The sequence below is a fragment of the Dendroctonus ponderosae genome, unplaced genomic scaffold, assembly GCF_020466585.1.
Source record: "Dendroctonus ponderosae isolate FM_Combo_2020 unplaced genomic scaffold, Dpon_F_20191213v2 Dpon_F_20191213_10, whole genome shotgun sequence".
NCBI classification, from domain to species: domain Eukaryota; kingdom Metazoa; phylum Arthropoda; class Insecta; order Coleoptera; family Curculionidae; genus Dendroctonus; species Dendroctonus ponderosae.
The window spans coordinates 6,233,309-6,249,148 of NW_026017111.1; the positions used below are offsets into that span (position 1 = coordinate 6,233,309).

At 37.1% G+C, this 15,840-nt stretch overlaps 1 protein-coding gene across 2 annotated transcripts; it reads left to right on the plus strand.

Moving 5' to 3' along the window:
• The first annotated feature begins 721 nt into the window (after positions 1-721).
• LOC109543512 (nose resistant to fluoxetine protein 6) lies at positions 722-15,610 on the plus strand. Of its 2 annotated transcripts, none has more exons than XM_019913252.2 (13): positions 722-874; positions 926-1,074; positions 1,135-1,367; positions 1,540-1,646; positions 1,695-1,799; positions 7,113-7,306; positions 7,366-7,535; positions 7,596-7,764; positions 12,199-12,392; positions 12,448-12,595; positions 14,232-14,421; positions 14,479-14,621; positions 14,679-15,610. In XM_019913252.2, the coding sequence occupies exons 1-13, from the start codon at positions 814-816 to the stop codon at positions 14,874-14,876; spliced, it is 2,061 nt and encodes a 686-aa protein (XP_019768811.2). In that variant the 5' UTR covers positions 722-813; the 3' UTR covers positions 14,877-15,610. The 2 variants fall into 2 exon arrangements, with proteins under 2 accessions (XP_019768811.2, XP_019768812.2); XM_019913253.2 differs by having other exon boundaries at positions 1,704-1,799.
• The last annotated feature ends 230 nt before the right edge of the window (positions 15,611-15,840 follow it).

Consider the following 15,840-nt stretch of genomic DNA (forward strand, 5'->3'; position numbering starts at 1 on the left):
ATCACTTGGAATTTTCGCACAATAAACAGCAAGGTTTTGGCTAAAAGTGGGGAAAGTTTCATAAGAATCCGAGCGTTGGCTGATTTTAGGAAGCTGTTCATTTTGCACGTAAATTTTAAAAATTCAAGCAACTTGTGGTGGAGCTTTAAAAAATCGAAACCTCCCAATAACTCAAAGCAGCAACTTGATATATTGGAATAGGAAAGATGAAGGTTTGAGCCACATTTTTAGGAACTGTTACGAAAATAAAAGTGTAGCCTACTTTTTCAGAAGCCCTTGAACTTGAGCAAAAAATTCAAGAATTTTTTATTTGCGGTGAAATCGTTAATCGGACTCAACTAAAAATTGTAATTCTCAAAACTGTGGAATGAATAACTTGACATTTTTGCAGAATAAACTGGACGGTTTTAGCTAAAAACTGGGAAGGTTTGATAAGAATCCGATCGTTGCCTGATTTTAGGAATCTTTTGAACTTGGACGTAAAATTCCTCATCTTCAGCTTCTCATGTATGAATGAAGTAGTTTTCAACAAATGCTAGTTCTTCAAAAGAGCTTATTGCTATATTATATACTCTCATATACACTTGAACTAGAATAGGAATGTTATTGGCAATGCGTTGAAGTATTGCATACATGCAATCTGTGTCAAGCGGGCAATTAAGCGTAGAAAAATGGACCTGATATGCCAAAGCGGGTTTTTCTTTAGGTCAGTTTCTTGCATAATTGCACCATTATGCGTCTTCACTTGATGGAACTCACTTGGTCGCGATTCTTTCACAAAAATCTGAACAGTCAGCAAACCGTAGTGTTGCGATGTGGCTCTCATTTTGGGCTGTCGCATTTTTCCTTCGGTTCTCAGAGGCAGGTGTTTCAGGTGAGTGCCTCTTAAGCAACTCAAGCACAGTTCTGGATAAACCATTTACAGATGCTCAGTATGGGTTGATGCCCGAGCTGTTTTATCTGGACAATTTCGATCAGTGCATGCTCAAAGGGGAGGCGGCTTTATTTTGCGTGTTTACCTTCGAGTTAGGGCCTACACCCGATACCAACAGCAAAATATGGGAGATAATCAAGGTGATCATTAGCAGAAGAAAAATTGGTCCATTGGAAGCGAATTTTAGCTGTTGCTTTCAGAATGTTAGCGACAATCCGCTCAACTACAGACACGATCAGTTGCGGCATGGAATTTGCGTGCCCGAAACCTGCAAAACCCATTATAATGATTCCTCAAACACCATCACTCAGGCCATTCAAGCTTGCTACAATGAGAAACTCCAGACTCTCGGACTGGGAGGAAATGTGGTTTTCCTCCATTGCCAAACGCCGCATTCAGACTATCCGGTTGATGTTTATGACATAGCTTTTGGGTATGCTGAGGGATTTAGCTTAGAAGACGAGATGGTGCAGGCAAACTTTTCTCAATGTCGGTGGAAAGACGTGGAAATGCGCGCACTGGCCAGGGAATAAACATTGACTGCCTGCACCAGCACAAAGCTCATAGTTTTGCTTCGTCCCCATCAATCGTTTCATGTGTTTCAGAGCCATATTGTTTGTGTACTGCGCTTTTGTGGTTTTTGCCTCCATCTACGAAAGGCATTTGGTAGCGGGTGGCGAGAGCAAGTACCTGGTGAACAGCTCAAAGAATGGTACGATTTGACTGGAAGTTTCCCCACTTACACTCAAAATAATTGTAGAGTTTGTAGCGTTTCAAAGCACCGGAAGCGATAGGAACACTTACACCGTTCCAGTCCAAGCAAAGTCCAATTCCAAGAAGAATTTGCTTCAAATTAAACGCTCAGGTTTGAGTAATTGATTTTTACAGTAGTGAATAACGCATGCATTAAAACTCTTATCACGTAGTTTGTAAAGGGAAACTGAAAATTTTAAATCTGTTGCTTGAAATGAAGTCAGTTTCCTTGCAACTTTTTGGTGTATAACCGCCGAAATGTTGCTTATAGGCTTGTCGTTTGCCACGTATGTTCGCCGTTTGGGCCTACTATGCTGAATTTTTCAATAGCAGCGTCACAGCAAAAGCATTTTGTTAGGTTCTCTTGGCTGCAGACTATGCAAGTGTCTTTTGAAAGAATTTCTAATCATTGAAAAAGTTACAACACTTTTTTTGTTTTTTAAAATTCGTGTTTTCGAGCTAGCCAAAATCTCGATGCCTGTTGAACTTTGTGGAAAATTTTTGGTCAGGCGCGAGGACAATAACAAAATGTGATTGGATTCACATTGAAATTTGCTTGAAAGTTTTTTGTTTCTTTGTTATTTTTGGGCTTTAATTAAGCAACTGAAAATGAAACAAAAGGCTATTCAGAAAAATGGAATAAAGTATAAAAAAATTCACGAAATAATTAAAGGCCCGATTTGGAATTTAGGAATAGTTAGCGATTTCGATTTGATCACTGGAGGGATTTTAGAAAAAGTTAAGAATTTGGATTGAACTATTGAAAAATTTTAGCAGTAGCTAAAAATGTTGTTCGATTATTGAAAAGTTCAAGGAGTAATTAGGGATTTTGATTTAATTATTGGGAAATTTCAGACAGCCAAAAATTTCGACTTAATTATTTGGGAAATTTCAGAAACAGCCAAAAATTTCGATTCGATTATTGGGAAATTTTAGAAACAGTTAAGCATTTCGATTTAACTATCGAAACATTTTAGAAGTAGTCAACAATTTTGATTTTGATTTACTCTAAGATTTAACTGTTATTCGCTCTAATCTGCTGAAGTAAAACTGCTGAGCTTTTGAGGTTTTTAGGCCGTCATGGAAAACAATTTATTTTCCTTGAAAGACGACAACGAATTTTTCCACAACCTCTTAAAGCACCAAAAACTGAACAGTTTCAAGCAAAGACCCTGATCTCTATTGAAGTGAATTCATAATCTAAAAGCATTTAAAACAAGCATTATAAGCTCAGTTGTTTCTTGTGTTTTTCACTCAGCAACTTTTCCACGCGAATTTCAGCCTTTGTTTCTTCTTCAGTTAATCCGGTGTATGGATAAAATGGTTCTTCCACTTATTCAGCTCCATTTTCTTACAAAATATCAAAGCTTGGCTGATCATCAGCTCCGTTTTCCGTGTCGCGTTCAGCATTTTGCGACACTCACACGTTTTCAAATGATTAATTGAATTAATAGGAATGGGTGTGTACACACTGGATGGAATCAAAAAATCGGTTTTTTTGTATTGAAGTGTGTAATTTTTGGTCTTTTTCAAGCCTTCAAAGGTATATTTGGCCAAATGTACCTTTGAAGGCTTGAAAAAGACCAAAAAATACACACTTCAATACAAAAAAACCGATTCCTTGATCAAATGAAGCAAACAGTGGAATCACTTTGTTTCCCCTAAGCTAATTTTTGTTTCCGGAATGGATAACTTTTTGATCCAGCGATTCAAGTGTAAAAGTAGCAAACGGTGGCGAACGAACCGTTTTAAGAGCTGGGCAATCATCAACCAAAAGTAAACGTTCCCTACAACTTTTCTTCAGTTCTTCATCTCTTTCAAGATATTCGTCTTTGTGCCACTTTTAAGCGTCTAATTTTGGCGCAAAATTTATATGAATTTTTCGTTTTCCGTATCAAAGTTCTGGGCTTCTACTGTTTGCATCTGGTCAACTCTTCCTTCCACATTTTCCAAAAAATCGTCCTACTCTTGCGATTTGTCGACAAAATCAAGACTTTTAGAAAGTTTTTCTTACAACTTTTTGGCGTATAACCGCCGAAATGTGGCTTATAGGCCTGTCGTTTGCCACGCAGGTTCGCCGTTTGGGCCTACTATGCCTACTATGCTCCTCTGGGGTGCAGATTTTGCATGTGTGTTTTAAAGAACTAACCACTTTTTCTGTTTTTTCAAATTCGTGTTTTTGAGACAACAAAACTCTAGATGCGTGTTGAAGTTTGTGGAAAATTAATGGTTTCGTAGAAACCCGATTAAAAATAGTCAAATGTGATTGGATTCACATGGAAATTTGCTTGAAAGTTTTTTTGTTATATTTTGGCTTTAATTAAGCAACTGAAAATGAAACAAAATGCTATTCAGAAAAATGGAACAAAGAATAAGAAAATTTACGAAATAATTAAGAACCGATTTGATTGTTCAAGGAATTTAGGAACAGTTAAGGATTTCGATTTGATCAGTGGAGGGATTTTAGAGAAAGTTAAGAATTTTGATTAAAGTATTGAACAATTTTAGAAGTAGTTAAACATTTTGTATTAAGGGTTTCGACTTTATTATTGGGAAATTTCAGAAACAGCTAAAAATATTCGACTTAATTATTTGGAAAATTTCAGAAACAGCCAAAAATTTCGATTCGATTATTGGGAAATTTTAGAAACAGTTAAGGATTTCGATTTAACTATCGAAACAGTTTAGAAGTAGTGAACAATTTTGAATTTGATTTACTCTAAGATTTAACTGTTATTCGCTCTAATCTACTGAAGTAAAACTGCTGAGCTGTTGAGGTTTTTAGGCCGTCATGGAAAATAATTCATTTTCCTTGAAAGATGACGACGAATTTTTTCCACAACGTCTTAAAGCACCAAAAACTGAACAGTTTCAAGAAAAGACCCTGATCTCTATTGAAGTGAATTCATAAGCTAAAAACATTTAAAACAAGCATTATAAGCTCAGTTGTTTCTTGTGTTTTTCACTCAGCAACTTTTCCACGCCAATTTCAGCCTTTGTTTCTTCTTCAGTTAATCCGGCGTATGAATAAAATGGTTCTTCCACTTATTCAGCTCCATTTTCTTACAAATCATCAAAGCTTGGCTGATCATCAGCTCCGTTTTTCGTGTCGCGTTCAGCATTTTACGACACTCACATGCTTTCAAATGATTAAATGAATTAATAGGAATGGGTGTGTACACACTGGATGGAATCAAAGAATCGGTTTTTTTGTATTGAAGTGTGTAATTTTTGTTCTTTTTCAAGCCTTCAAAGGTACATTTGGCCAAATGTACCTTTGAAGGCTTGAAAAAGACCAAAAATTACACACTTCAATACAAAAACACCGATTCTTTGATAAAATGAAGCCAACAGTGGAAGCACTTTGTTTCCCCTAAGCTCCTTTTTTGTTTCCGGAATGAATAACTTTTCGATCCAGCGATTCAAGTGTAAAAGTAGCAAACGGTGGCGAACGAACCGTTTTAAAAGCTGGGCAATCATCAGCCAAAAGTAAACGTTCCCTACAACTTTTCTTCAGTTCTTCATCTCTTTCAAGATATTCGTCTTTGTGCCGCTTTTAAGCGTCTAATTTTGGCGCAAAATTTATATGAACTTTTCGTTTTCCGTATCAAAGTTCTGGGCTTCTACTGCTTGCATCTGCTCAACTCTTCCTTCTACATTTTACAGAAAATCGTCCTAATCTTGCGATTTGTCGACAAAATCGGACTTTTAGGAAGCACTTTTCTAGCGCAAACGAAAGCGTTTTTGATTCAGCTAAAGCTGAAGCTATTACAAACTTCCTCGAGAACATTTCGTGACTGTAAAAACAGTAACTTCGTTAGTTCTGCATGTTTTAATGAAAGAACGTTCTTGAAATCCTCATAATTAGACTCACTCTTGTTTGTGACTTCACTATCATTTTCTTCGTGCGAAAAAACATGCTACAAGCCCACAGATAAGATTCAATTCAGGACAAACGGGTTTTAATGTCAGCTGCAAAAAGTTGCACAGAAACCCAAGTCCTGATCAGAGCCAAAAACACATGGTTCTGGACAGTTATAGAAGGCGAAAACTACGAAGATTGACACCAGATTAATAGAGGAAAGATAATCTAGATCATCTCCAACAGAAGAAGAGGATTCTCTCAAACCGTCCAGGTTATCACAACTTGTGCATCAATACTGATAAATTCCATTAGTGCAGTGGGAGTTCTTGAGTGAAACACCTCTGAGGATGGAAGTCACTCTTGCTCTCGAAACGTCGGGATGAATTGGATCGGTTTCAAGCAATGGCCGCAAAAATAGGCCTCTTGTAGCAAGGAAATGCGCTTAATTGATCGTCTGCTAACAGCTCAGTTTGTTCAACATTTCTTCTCAGTTCCATTTCAATAGCGTTTTGTGTTTCTCTAACTTTTCAACTCCCTGATTGTTTTTTTATCGTTAATCATTAATTTTCAGCTGGCATTCAATAAAGCACTTTTTGCTCTCAAACATTTTTTTCAAACTCAATAATAGCAAAAGACGCGTTTTTATCAACCAAAGGTAAACTTGCTTAAAACATTTTATCCAACTTGAAAAACATCGCAATTCAAGTTTTTCATTGTTCTTCGATTAACCAGCCTATTGTTCAAAAATGTGGTCACCTGAGAAGATATTTACATGCGTTTTCACGGTCATTATTATCATCTTCATTTATAACAGCTTGTTGCACAAAAACCTCGCTAAATCCAAGCAAGTTTCTTTTTTAGATTGTCCTCTGTTCTGTGTTTTTCGTCCTTTGGACTCCAGTCTAGTATTCTTCTCCTCCATGTATTATCTCTTTAGCTTAAGTGAGCGTCTCCTTCAATTGTATCCGTTTGTTCTTCGTCTTTGGTTTCTAAATTCCAGCTTTTACTCTCTTCCATAACTCTTGTCCCCCAGTTATTGTTGTTTCTGATATCGGCTTTTGTTCGTCTTTGTGCTCCTCTTTATCTTGCTGGTGCTTATCAGATTTATCCAATTCTTCGTATTTTTGGAAAGTTGAACTTCGATTCCCGGTTGCTTCACGCAGTGTTTGCTTTGAGCGGCGTCCCCAATGTTTCCATTTGGATCCTCGAGCTTACTTGTATCAGCGTCTTTTAACCAACAGTTTATTTCGCGTTGTCTTTAGATTTTTCAGCAGTTTTGTCATCAACTTGGTAACTTGGTAAGTGGATGTTAGCAACAAAAATTATGCAGGGTGGAGCGGGTTTTTGGTATCAAACATTAACAGTCTGTAGAAAGTGTTTTTCGTATGAAACCAGTTATAAACATATTTTCTAAATTGCTTCATTTTACGGTTAATCGGATAAAAATCGCCCAGTAAAAGAGTTTCTTATCTCGAAAATGCATTCCAAACCTTGAACATCAAAATATAGTGTTTCTCACAAACCTAAGCATATTTTTAAATCACTTAATGCCCATTTTAGTTGGAGCATTTATATCAGCGTTCTCGGTGCCGAAGAACTGGTACAGACTGAGATCAACCACCTCGAATCCAGACCATCGCAAGCTGCGCTCGATTCAAGGGATGAGGTTTTACACCATCATGTGTGTGGTGGCTATTCACACCATCATGAACCATTTGGGGGGCCCGGTAGCTAATCCCCAGTATACGGAAAATGTGAGTGAAATGTGAAACATTCCCCAAGTCCTCTTCAATGCGCGACCATTTTTCCCCAGATAACCAAACCTATCTTGAACATGCTGCTGATAAACGGTTGGTATGTGGTCCAGACTTTCTTTGTCATTTCCGGCTGGTTGTTGGCCTACCACTTCTTCATGGAAACTTCCAAAATACCCGACTTAAAACTGAGTTATCTCGTCTGGATAATTTTGCAAAGATTCGTTAGGTGAGTGGTACTTATCCACTTTTTAGACCGAATGAAGAGTGTGGGGTGCGTTAATTGCAGATTGGCTCCTGCCATTGCTGTTATGGTGGGCTTCCATGGCACCTGGCTGGTTCATATGGGCAGAGGACCGTACTGGGACCAGTTTATTGGCGAAGAGACCAGAAACTGTCGCAAAAATTGGTGGACTAATTTGCTCTTTGTCAATAACTACGTTGATAAGCTCAATATGGTAAGACTATTCTAACATCTCTTGGGTGTAGAAGAAAAAATCCCGTGGTTTCTTTATTTTACACTGCATATTGTAGAAAAAAACGCTAGCGAACCCTGATGGAACACTGAAGTTTTCTATTCATTTCTGAACTAGGCATTAAATTTGCAATTCGATCCCAATAGTCGATCATTTATCAGTAACTGTAAGAATGGCTGTTAGAGGAAGAAATAGGCTCTCTTGTCTGCCTTAAAGGTTCCTTAGCTGCTCAGATGTATTTGCTACAAATTACCAAATTTGAAATCTTTTAACTGATTTTTTGATTTTTTTTAAAGAAAACCAGTATTTTTTTGATTAACAAATTATTTGGATTTTTTCTGCGCCTTAACATTACTTATTGCTTAAAACCGTTGTGGTACATTTCTAAAATGGGCTGGTTTAGAAGAAGGCAACTTTTGTGCGTAAATTTGGGAAGCCACTACTGAATTTTTCTCGCTGTGCCCCAAAAATAAACCGCATTTTCCAAAGCCTTCAGCAGAGATTTCATTCTTTGCTTCATTTTTGCCACGCAAGAATGCTGGCATTGATCAACAGATAATTAGAAAAAAGCCGGAACAAATGAAGAAGTCCACTCTGTTGCACACACATTTTTACATTGAAATTCTTCATTTGCTTTTCGCCACAGTATTTTTCGTCAATCCGATCCAAATATTTTGAACTTGATGATTTGAACTGATCGGAAACTATTAGATTCCTCCAATAACCTTCCACCCCGAAAGATAATTCTGGGGCCAACTGTTGAGCAAAGCGCTTCTATTCACGTTCATCCCTTAAATTGTCTCAGATGGATATCAAAAGACGCAAAATAGGACTCAAATAAATTTGAGAAAAATTGTTTTCGTCTATTAAACAACTTGAAATTTGATCAGTTGTAAAAAATATATGTGAGAAGCGAGTGAAACTTAAAAATAAGAACAAGAAAGCCGACTTCTCCGTCTAACAGCCGACGAAAGCCGCATGTTGCTATCTCTTACCGTTTTTGAGACACTAATTTCGAAAATACCAGTTGCAACTTGCCATGTTAATGCCAAACTTTTATAGTCGGTAGCACCTTTATGCGACACCCTGTATATTTGGAAAAAATAATTTTCTAGCAAATGCGGATCGCAAAATCGAGATCCCGCGGTATTTTCATGTTATGCCCATTTCTCTTACTTTTTAGACGTAATGAAACCATGTCATACTGGGACACTCTGTATTTCTTCAACTGATACACCCAGTATATACAGTGCGTCCCAGAAGTAATGTGGAAATTCATTTAAAAGGCAGCGGATCGTTTGTGATTTTTTCAACCAAACCCATTTATACAGAGCGGTCCAAAAATAAGTCACGACCATCAACTAATGCTTCAAATAGAAGCACCTGCTTTTATTTCAATTTTGCATTCTCTATTGAATTCTAGCAGGGCAACACAACCTTGTTTTATGCAAATACCGATCAACAAGTCTGCGAAAAATGAATTTAACATGGAACAGCACAAAATGATGATACGAACGAAAACTCAACAGAAAAAACACAAAGCCATATAAGAGTAGAGACATATTTAAGCTCCTTGTAAAACTCTCTAAAGTGAAAGTTTGGATACTTTTATCCCGAACTTTCATCAATAATGCTTTGAAATTTGCCATGTTAAATGCGAGTTCAAGAGATTTAAAGCCAAGTTTCGGACGGGACGATTTTTTGGCGGTTTCGGATATCTTTATGAAATTCTTTATTTTGGACACCCTGTATGTGGTGTTTTTCTTTAAAAAAATGGTATTAGTATCTATAGGACGTATTAGGCGATTTTTATGAAGTTTTTACAGTAAATCGCCAAATATTTGTTGTTAGGGAGTTAATTTCTAAGGAGAAATACCTGAGAGGAGTAACAGTGAGTCAACTGGTTAGTTTCGTTAYCTTTTTTTTAAGTAAAGCAACTAAAAGTACGTTTTCCTATGTAAGATTTTTGAAAATCAGAACAAGAAAAAAATATATCTGCAAGGTAAATTATTGAAAGACCAAACATTTTTTGAGATCGTTGAATTTTTAAATAACGTTTTTGATGTTGAAATCCAAAAAAAACACGTTTTTCTGTTCAATTGGAAGCCTGCCAAACGAACAGAAATTTAGAAAAAAATGTAACAATTTCCACCCTTTCTCTGAAGTATTTAATTTTCGCATATACATAGAGCCAAAAAAATTATTGAACTCGATAATGCTTCATTAGTGTTTGCTTCATAGTTCTAAACATTTTTTCTRTTGTGCAGTRTGCCGGAGAAAGAAAAATTACGAMATTTTCRGAAAATATTGGCTTTTTATGACTTCCCTTGCTTCTCTTAGCTGTGGTGTCGCGCAATTGCAGATTCTGCCCAACATCTGCWGTTTTTGTGCTTACCCTCTTAAAAAAACGCTTTATTGCTCGTTTCTTACTTTGGTATTTGTCCTGCAATGCTYTTAATTTGTTTTCTCTTGTGTTGCGTGCGGAAAAGAATCGATGTGAAACTTTATAAAAGACTAATTAAATCATATTTGCATGCATTGTGTGTTTTTATACATACGTTTGAATCCAGTTTTCTTTTATTTGCTTCGCTTACTTGCGGTGTGGCGCTTTTGAAAATTTGGCTAACTTTTGGTCCTTTTGTGTGAAAAAACGCGATTTTCTTAGTGTTTTAGTATGCGTTTTTAATTGAATTATTTCATTAAGATCTAATGTGGTCAGTTAACTTTTATTTACTCCGATTTTTAGTTGTTGCGTACCTATTTTAGTTTTCGTCGCTGTCGAATTTCTGAATGAAATTTTTTAATTGTTGAGTTGAATATTTTTTGTGGATTTTTGAATTTTTTTTGCAAAAATGGTTTTTGAATCGGGATTTTTTGAATCGTATGTTATTGTCTAATTTATCGACTTCATCTTTAATTGTATATCTTTTTTATATTTTCAACTGTTGTCTCTGCTTTGTTTACCTTTGCAAATGCACAATTTAGTACAAATTCTTTAAATTTGTATTTTTTTCGTTTGCTCACATTCTAGTCTGTCTATAGATTTGTGGCATATTTTGGTATCCATCGTTATGGGAAGACGATACAGAGCTGGCTTGAAAGACAATTGTGGACTTTGATGGCAAGAGAAGCAGAAAACCGTGGTTAACAAACAAAACAAAATAACTTGMAAAAAAAAAGAAGCTTACTTAAAATGCATTAACAAGAGAACACCGAACGAGTACGAGAGGTAACATTGTTAGAAATCGAACAAACAGCAATATAAGACAACTGAAAAACTGAAAGACAACTGAAAAGCTGAACTGGATGGAGCGGTCAAAAAAAAAGTTGGAAAAAAACAGATCAATGAAGAGGTGAAAGTGAACGATATTAAGTTCAAGCGATAACAGAGAAGTTGAAAACCCGAAAAACTCCTGGCCTGGTTGACAGTATCAGTACTAAACTGACCAAATTCTAAGGAGTTTGACTACAGAAAGAACCCCAAACAAATGGAAAGCAAGAATATCCATCTTTATACATAAAAAGGAGAGAACGGCAACCAAAATCATCGCAAAAGGATTCACAAAAAAGTGACAATATTCGAAGAACAGCAACATTTAGGTCCAATAGATTAACTGTGGACGAAATATTCATATTGAGTACGCAAATGATAGAAAAATTGGTAGAATCTAACAAGCTCATCTTTGTCGGTTTTGTGGATTTAACCAAGGCATTCGACAGGGTCCGGCTGGATGACGCAAACAATATTTTATGCCAGAACAGCATCGATTACAGTTATCAAAGAATCACACAAGAAATCAATGAAGATTTAAAAAAAAGTGAGCGCTGGTTACAAAACCGGTAATCGCGCCATTGAAGTATTATGTTATGCAGACGATGCAATCTTCATAGCAGAGAATGAAGACGACTTGCAAGGTCTGCTATTCAAGACGAAAGAAACCGCATATAAATTGAACATGAACATCGCTAAAGAGCCCACAAATTGCAGCAGGTGAGAAGACTCTACAACCTGGAAGTGCAGGCATCAAGCGAGGAAACCTTAGTGAAGAAGAACGAACACAACGCATATGAAAGCGACAAGTGTGAGCGGATATAATATGGAGAAATAAAATGATGAGTACAAAGAGCAAGCTGAGAATTTACGAAACGTGCGTGCGGGACCCATAATAAGAGTGACCCTCTAGAGTATGAAAGCTGGAGCTCGGCGTCCCGAAGAACGCTAAACGCAGCGGAGTAAACAGGCCTCGCAAGTCCAATTATTAGAAAAACTTGGGCCATTTACCGCTTGACAATATCTAAGGCTATAAAAAACTTTTTTGCATCTTAAAGTCAATAAAATTGGTGGTGGTGACTTATTTTGACCCCCCTATTTAAATAAATTTGGTTAAAAAAATGCATTTTCGTGTTTTGTTTCAGTGTTTGCAGCAAACGTGGTACGTGGCAGCTGAAATGCAGCTGTTCGTTGGCGCTGTTTTCGTGCTCTATTTTGTTAAAAAGTATCCCAGCTTGCTGAAGTACGCATTTTCCAGTATGTGCTTTGTGGGAATCCTGATTCCTGGCATTATCGCCTATGTGAATAAGTACGATATTATCGTGCGCCAGTATCCAGAGTGAGTTGCTTATTGGGCGTGTGTAAATCATTGGGTTAATTGGCCAACTTTTCAGGACTATGTACAATTTGAATGCCTTAAGGCTGGAGTATTGGCATCAACTGTACAGCTCGGGGTACTCAAACATTGCCACCTATTCCATAGGGGTGATTTTTGGATATCTGTTCTACCAACATCGCAGCACAACATTCCCCATTCGAATGGTAAGTATTGAATGGGTTAAAGAAGAAATATTGAAGATGTAAACTGCCCAAGTCACGAAAGATTTATTTAAAGACATTAATCGTCAAAGTTGTCTTTCAGTGGAAAATTCTGAGTGAAAAGTACAAAAACTTCGTCTTCTTCCAAAGCTTCTCTTGCCCTGCACTTTACCTTGTAAGATGCATTTTAGGAGTTTGTATTTGGTTTCGTTTCTCATGATGAGCCCCAGATATTCCAATTTTCAACTTTTTGATGTGTATATTATTTCCTTTTATTTATTTAGTTTTTGGGTTATTCGGGGGTTTGATATTTTGTCCACCCATGATATTTGGCGGATTCGTCTATTCAGGGTGGTTTTTTAGTGCGATAGAGTCCATTATTTCCGACGGTGTTGAACTTTTGAAAAATAGTTTCATATAAAAGTTGTTGACGCACAAACTGCTCACATTTTAAAAATATCTTATATGATACAGAGTGTCTCAGAAAAGAGAGGCAAGATCAAAGTTAATTTTTTTATATAGAACTACACATTTTTCATTAGCTCATGGAATGCAGCTTGAAACGCTGCATATGCAAAGTAAATTGTTTTTTCTTACTTGCGACGTTGGCAGATTATCGCCATTTTAGTGAAATTTTGCTTAAAAACATGGTATTTAAAAATTCATTACAGAAGCAGAAAAAAGCAGTTAAAGGTTCAAAAAAAATACTCCTTTCCCATCACCACAAATCCGTTAAGAATTCCATTGAACCAAAGTATCAATACATTGTACAGGGTGTTAACAATGACTTCTTCTGATTTGTTTTTATTGGAGTTAATAACCAATTTATAGCATGACTTTGAGTGTCCCTGTTTGGATCCTTAAAATGCTTGTTTAAATTATTTGAAATGCATCCAAAATTTAGTTCCATCCGACTTTCTTTTAGGTGCTTTTTTATGGCTCAACTTGAAAAACTTATTTGTAGGTCATAACTGTACAACTTATTCGAATCTGCATGTGTGTTCATACTCCAGAAAAATTTTCCTCATTTTATTTTTCCCTCTGCTTTCATATTGTTGACTAGTGATGAGCAAAGCAAGGCCAAGACGAAGACTTGCCTGATCTTCGTCTTATAAATTAACGGCAGTCTTGGTCTTGATCTTGCATGTTAAGTCTTGGTCTTGGTCTTGCAAGACTAATAACAATAATAATAATTAAAATAAAATATAATCTCAGACTATTTTTGATAATTTGTTCTCTACTCTCGCTCATCATTATTCTTGATCAGAAACCATAATCTTTTTTTTTAATATGGAGAGCACGAGTTAACACTTGGGTTAGTTTTGCAAAATATTGCACTTAGACAGTTTTGCTTCTAATCCCTTCAATTATTCTTGCAAGGGAACGGAGTAAAAGTACACTGTATTTGTCCTATTTTCTACAGTTTTACAGGGTATTTCCGTAATTTTTAGCGTTGCATTGGAAAAAACGAATTTATGATCGATAACTTTTAAACCGCTAAATCTCTTTGAGCGAGGAAAAAATATATATTTTCTGGGTCATTCTGAAATTGAAAAATTCTCGATTTCCCCTTGTCTTCCCCCGTCAGCGAGCAGAAATGGGGGACACCATGTATGTATAATTTTCTGTTACCTTGCAGGTGCACAAAATCCTTTGGTGGATTTTTACGTTCGGAATGTGTCTCTCCGTGGTACTAATAGCGGTGGTGTTTTACGACCCCTCCTTTGTGGTGACTCCGCTAAACAGTGCCGTCTACTGGTCAGCAGGCAAAACCCTCTTCGCGCTGGGCATCGCCATCGGCATCTTCGGCTTCAGCCAGAAGATCGGCTGTTAGTACCAACTTCCGGACCGCTTAGAACCGCTAATAGCACCAATAAAATTTGCAGGGTTTGCTCGATGGTTCATCGAGTACCCTCCAGTAGAAGTACTGGGGCGGCTCACTTATAGCACCTACATCACGCACGTGGCTTATTCCCGACTGCAACTCGGCTATCGAAGATATCCAGTGGCCGCCAACGATGCCATGATGGTGGGTTGTTTGAGTTTCTGTTCTGGGTTGTTTGAGTTCTGGATTTGTTGTTTCCAGTTTTTGGCTGTGCTGGGAGACATCACTTTGGCCTATCTGACTGGAACGGTGTTTTGTCTGCTGGTGGAGATGCCGATTTCCGCGTTGCAGAAGCTGTGGAATAGTGGCGGTGATGGTAAGCCGAGGACGATGGTGCGGAAGTCGTCCGAAAAATCGTTGGAGACGCTGGATATGTCCCAGCATAACATCAATGTGTAGCCCATTAGCGCGCTTCGATCAGATTTCCTCTTCGGTCTTGTTCTTGTTCGAGGAAGAGCAAGGAGTTCATTCGATGAATATAGTCATTGAAAAAATTCTAAAAAAGCAAATCTTGCCTATCTGGCTGAAGGCTCTATTTAAGTATATGATAATTATATTTTTTTACTAAAAATATATTTACTGGATTATTCCGAATATACCACACGGAAGATTGCGGATAAACCACCTAATTTTCACAAAATATTATTTCATTTCATTGGCGCCTCTCTTGAAATGTCGGAAAACTTTTTCTATTTTGGTTTGATTGAAGGGGTATTTAACCAAGAAACGCAACAAGCACATCTCCGATTTCTCTTATTGGCAAAAAATTAATTATTAAATATCGGCGTCTACTATAGTGCTACCGCAAAAGATTTGAACACACTAAGGGCGACTGATGCGAAACTTGGGCGACTTATAAGCAACTCTGAGTTATATTCAGAGGCGCATCGGACATCTTCCAGTACGCCCATTGCCGAGAAATCCATAATCGAAAATTAGCTTCTAAGGGGAGAACGCAGTAAACACATTTGCACACGATAATTAAAAAACTGGTAAAAACTCAGCAAAAAGTGCGGTTTAGGTGATTTGCTGAACTTTCAAAAGAACATAGTTCTATCAGTGTAACAATCATTTCTGGAGTTTCTCTCGTTGTCCCAAAATAATCTGTTGAATATTAGCCTCTAACGTGATACTAGAAAACACATTTAGCCTTCAAGTTTCCCAAAATTCAAAAACATGTAAACATTTAACCAGAAGTGCGCCTAAACCGAAATTTCGCCGACACCAAGAGCCCTGAGCTCTGTTCAGTGGCAGAACAAACACAGAAAAAAATTCACGAAAATTGAGCTCGAAAGAGGTGAATACAAGAATTTAAAAAGATGTAAAACGTCTACTAAAAGTCCGATTTGAGTGAATTTCTGAA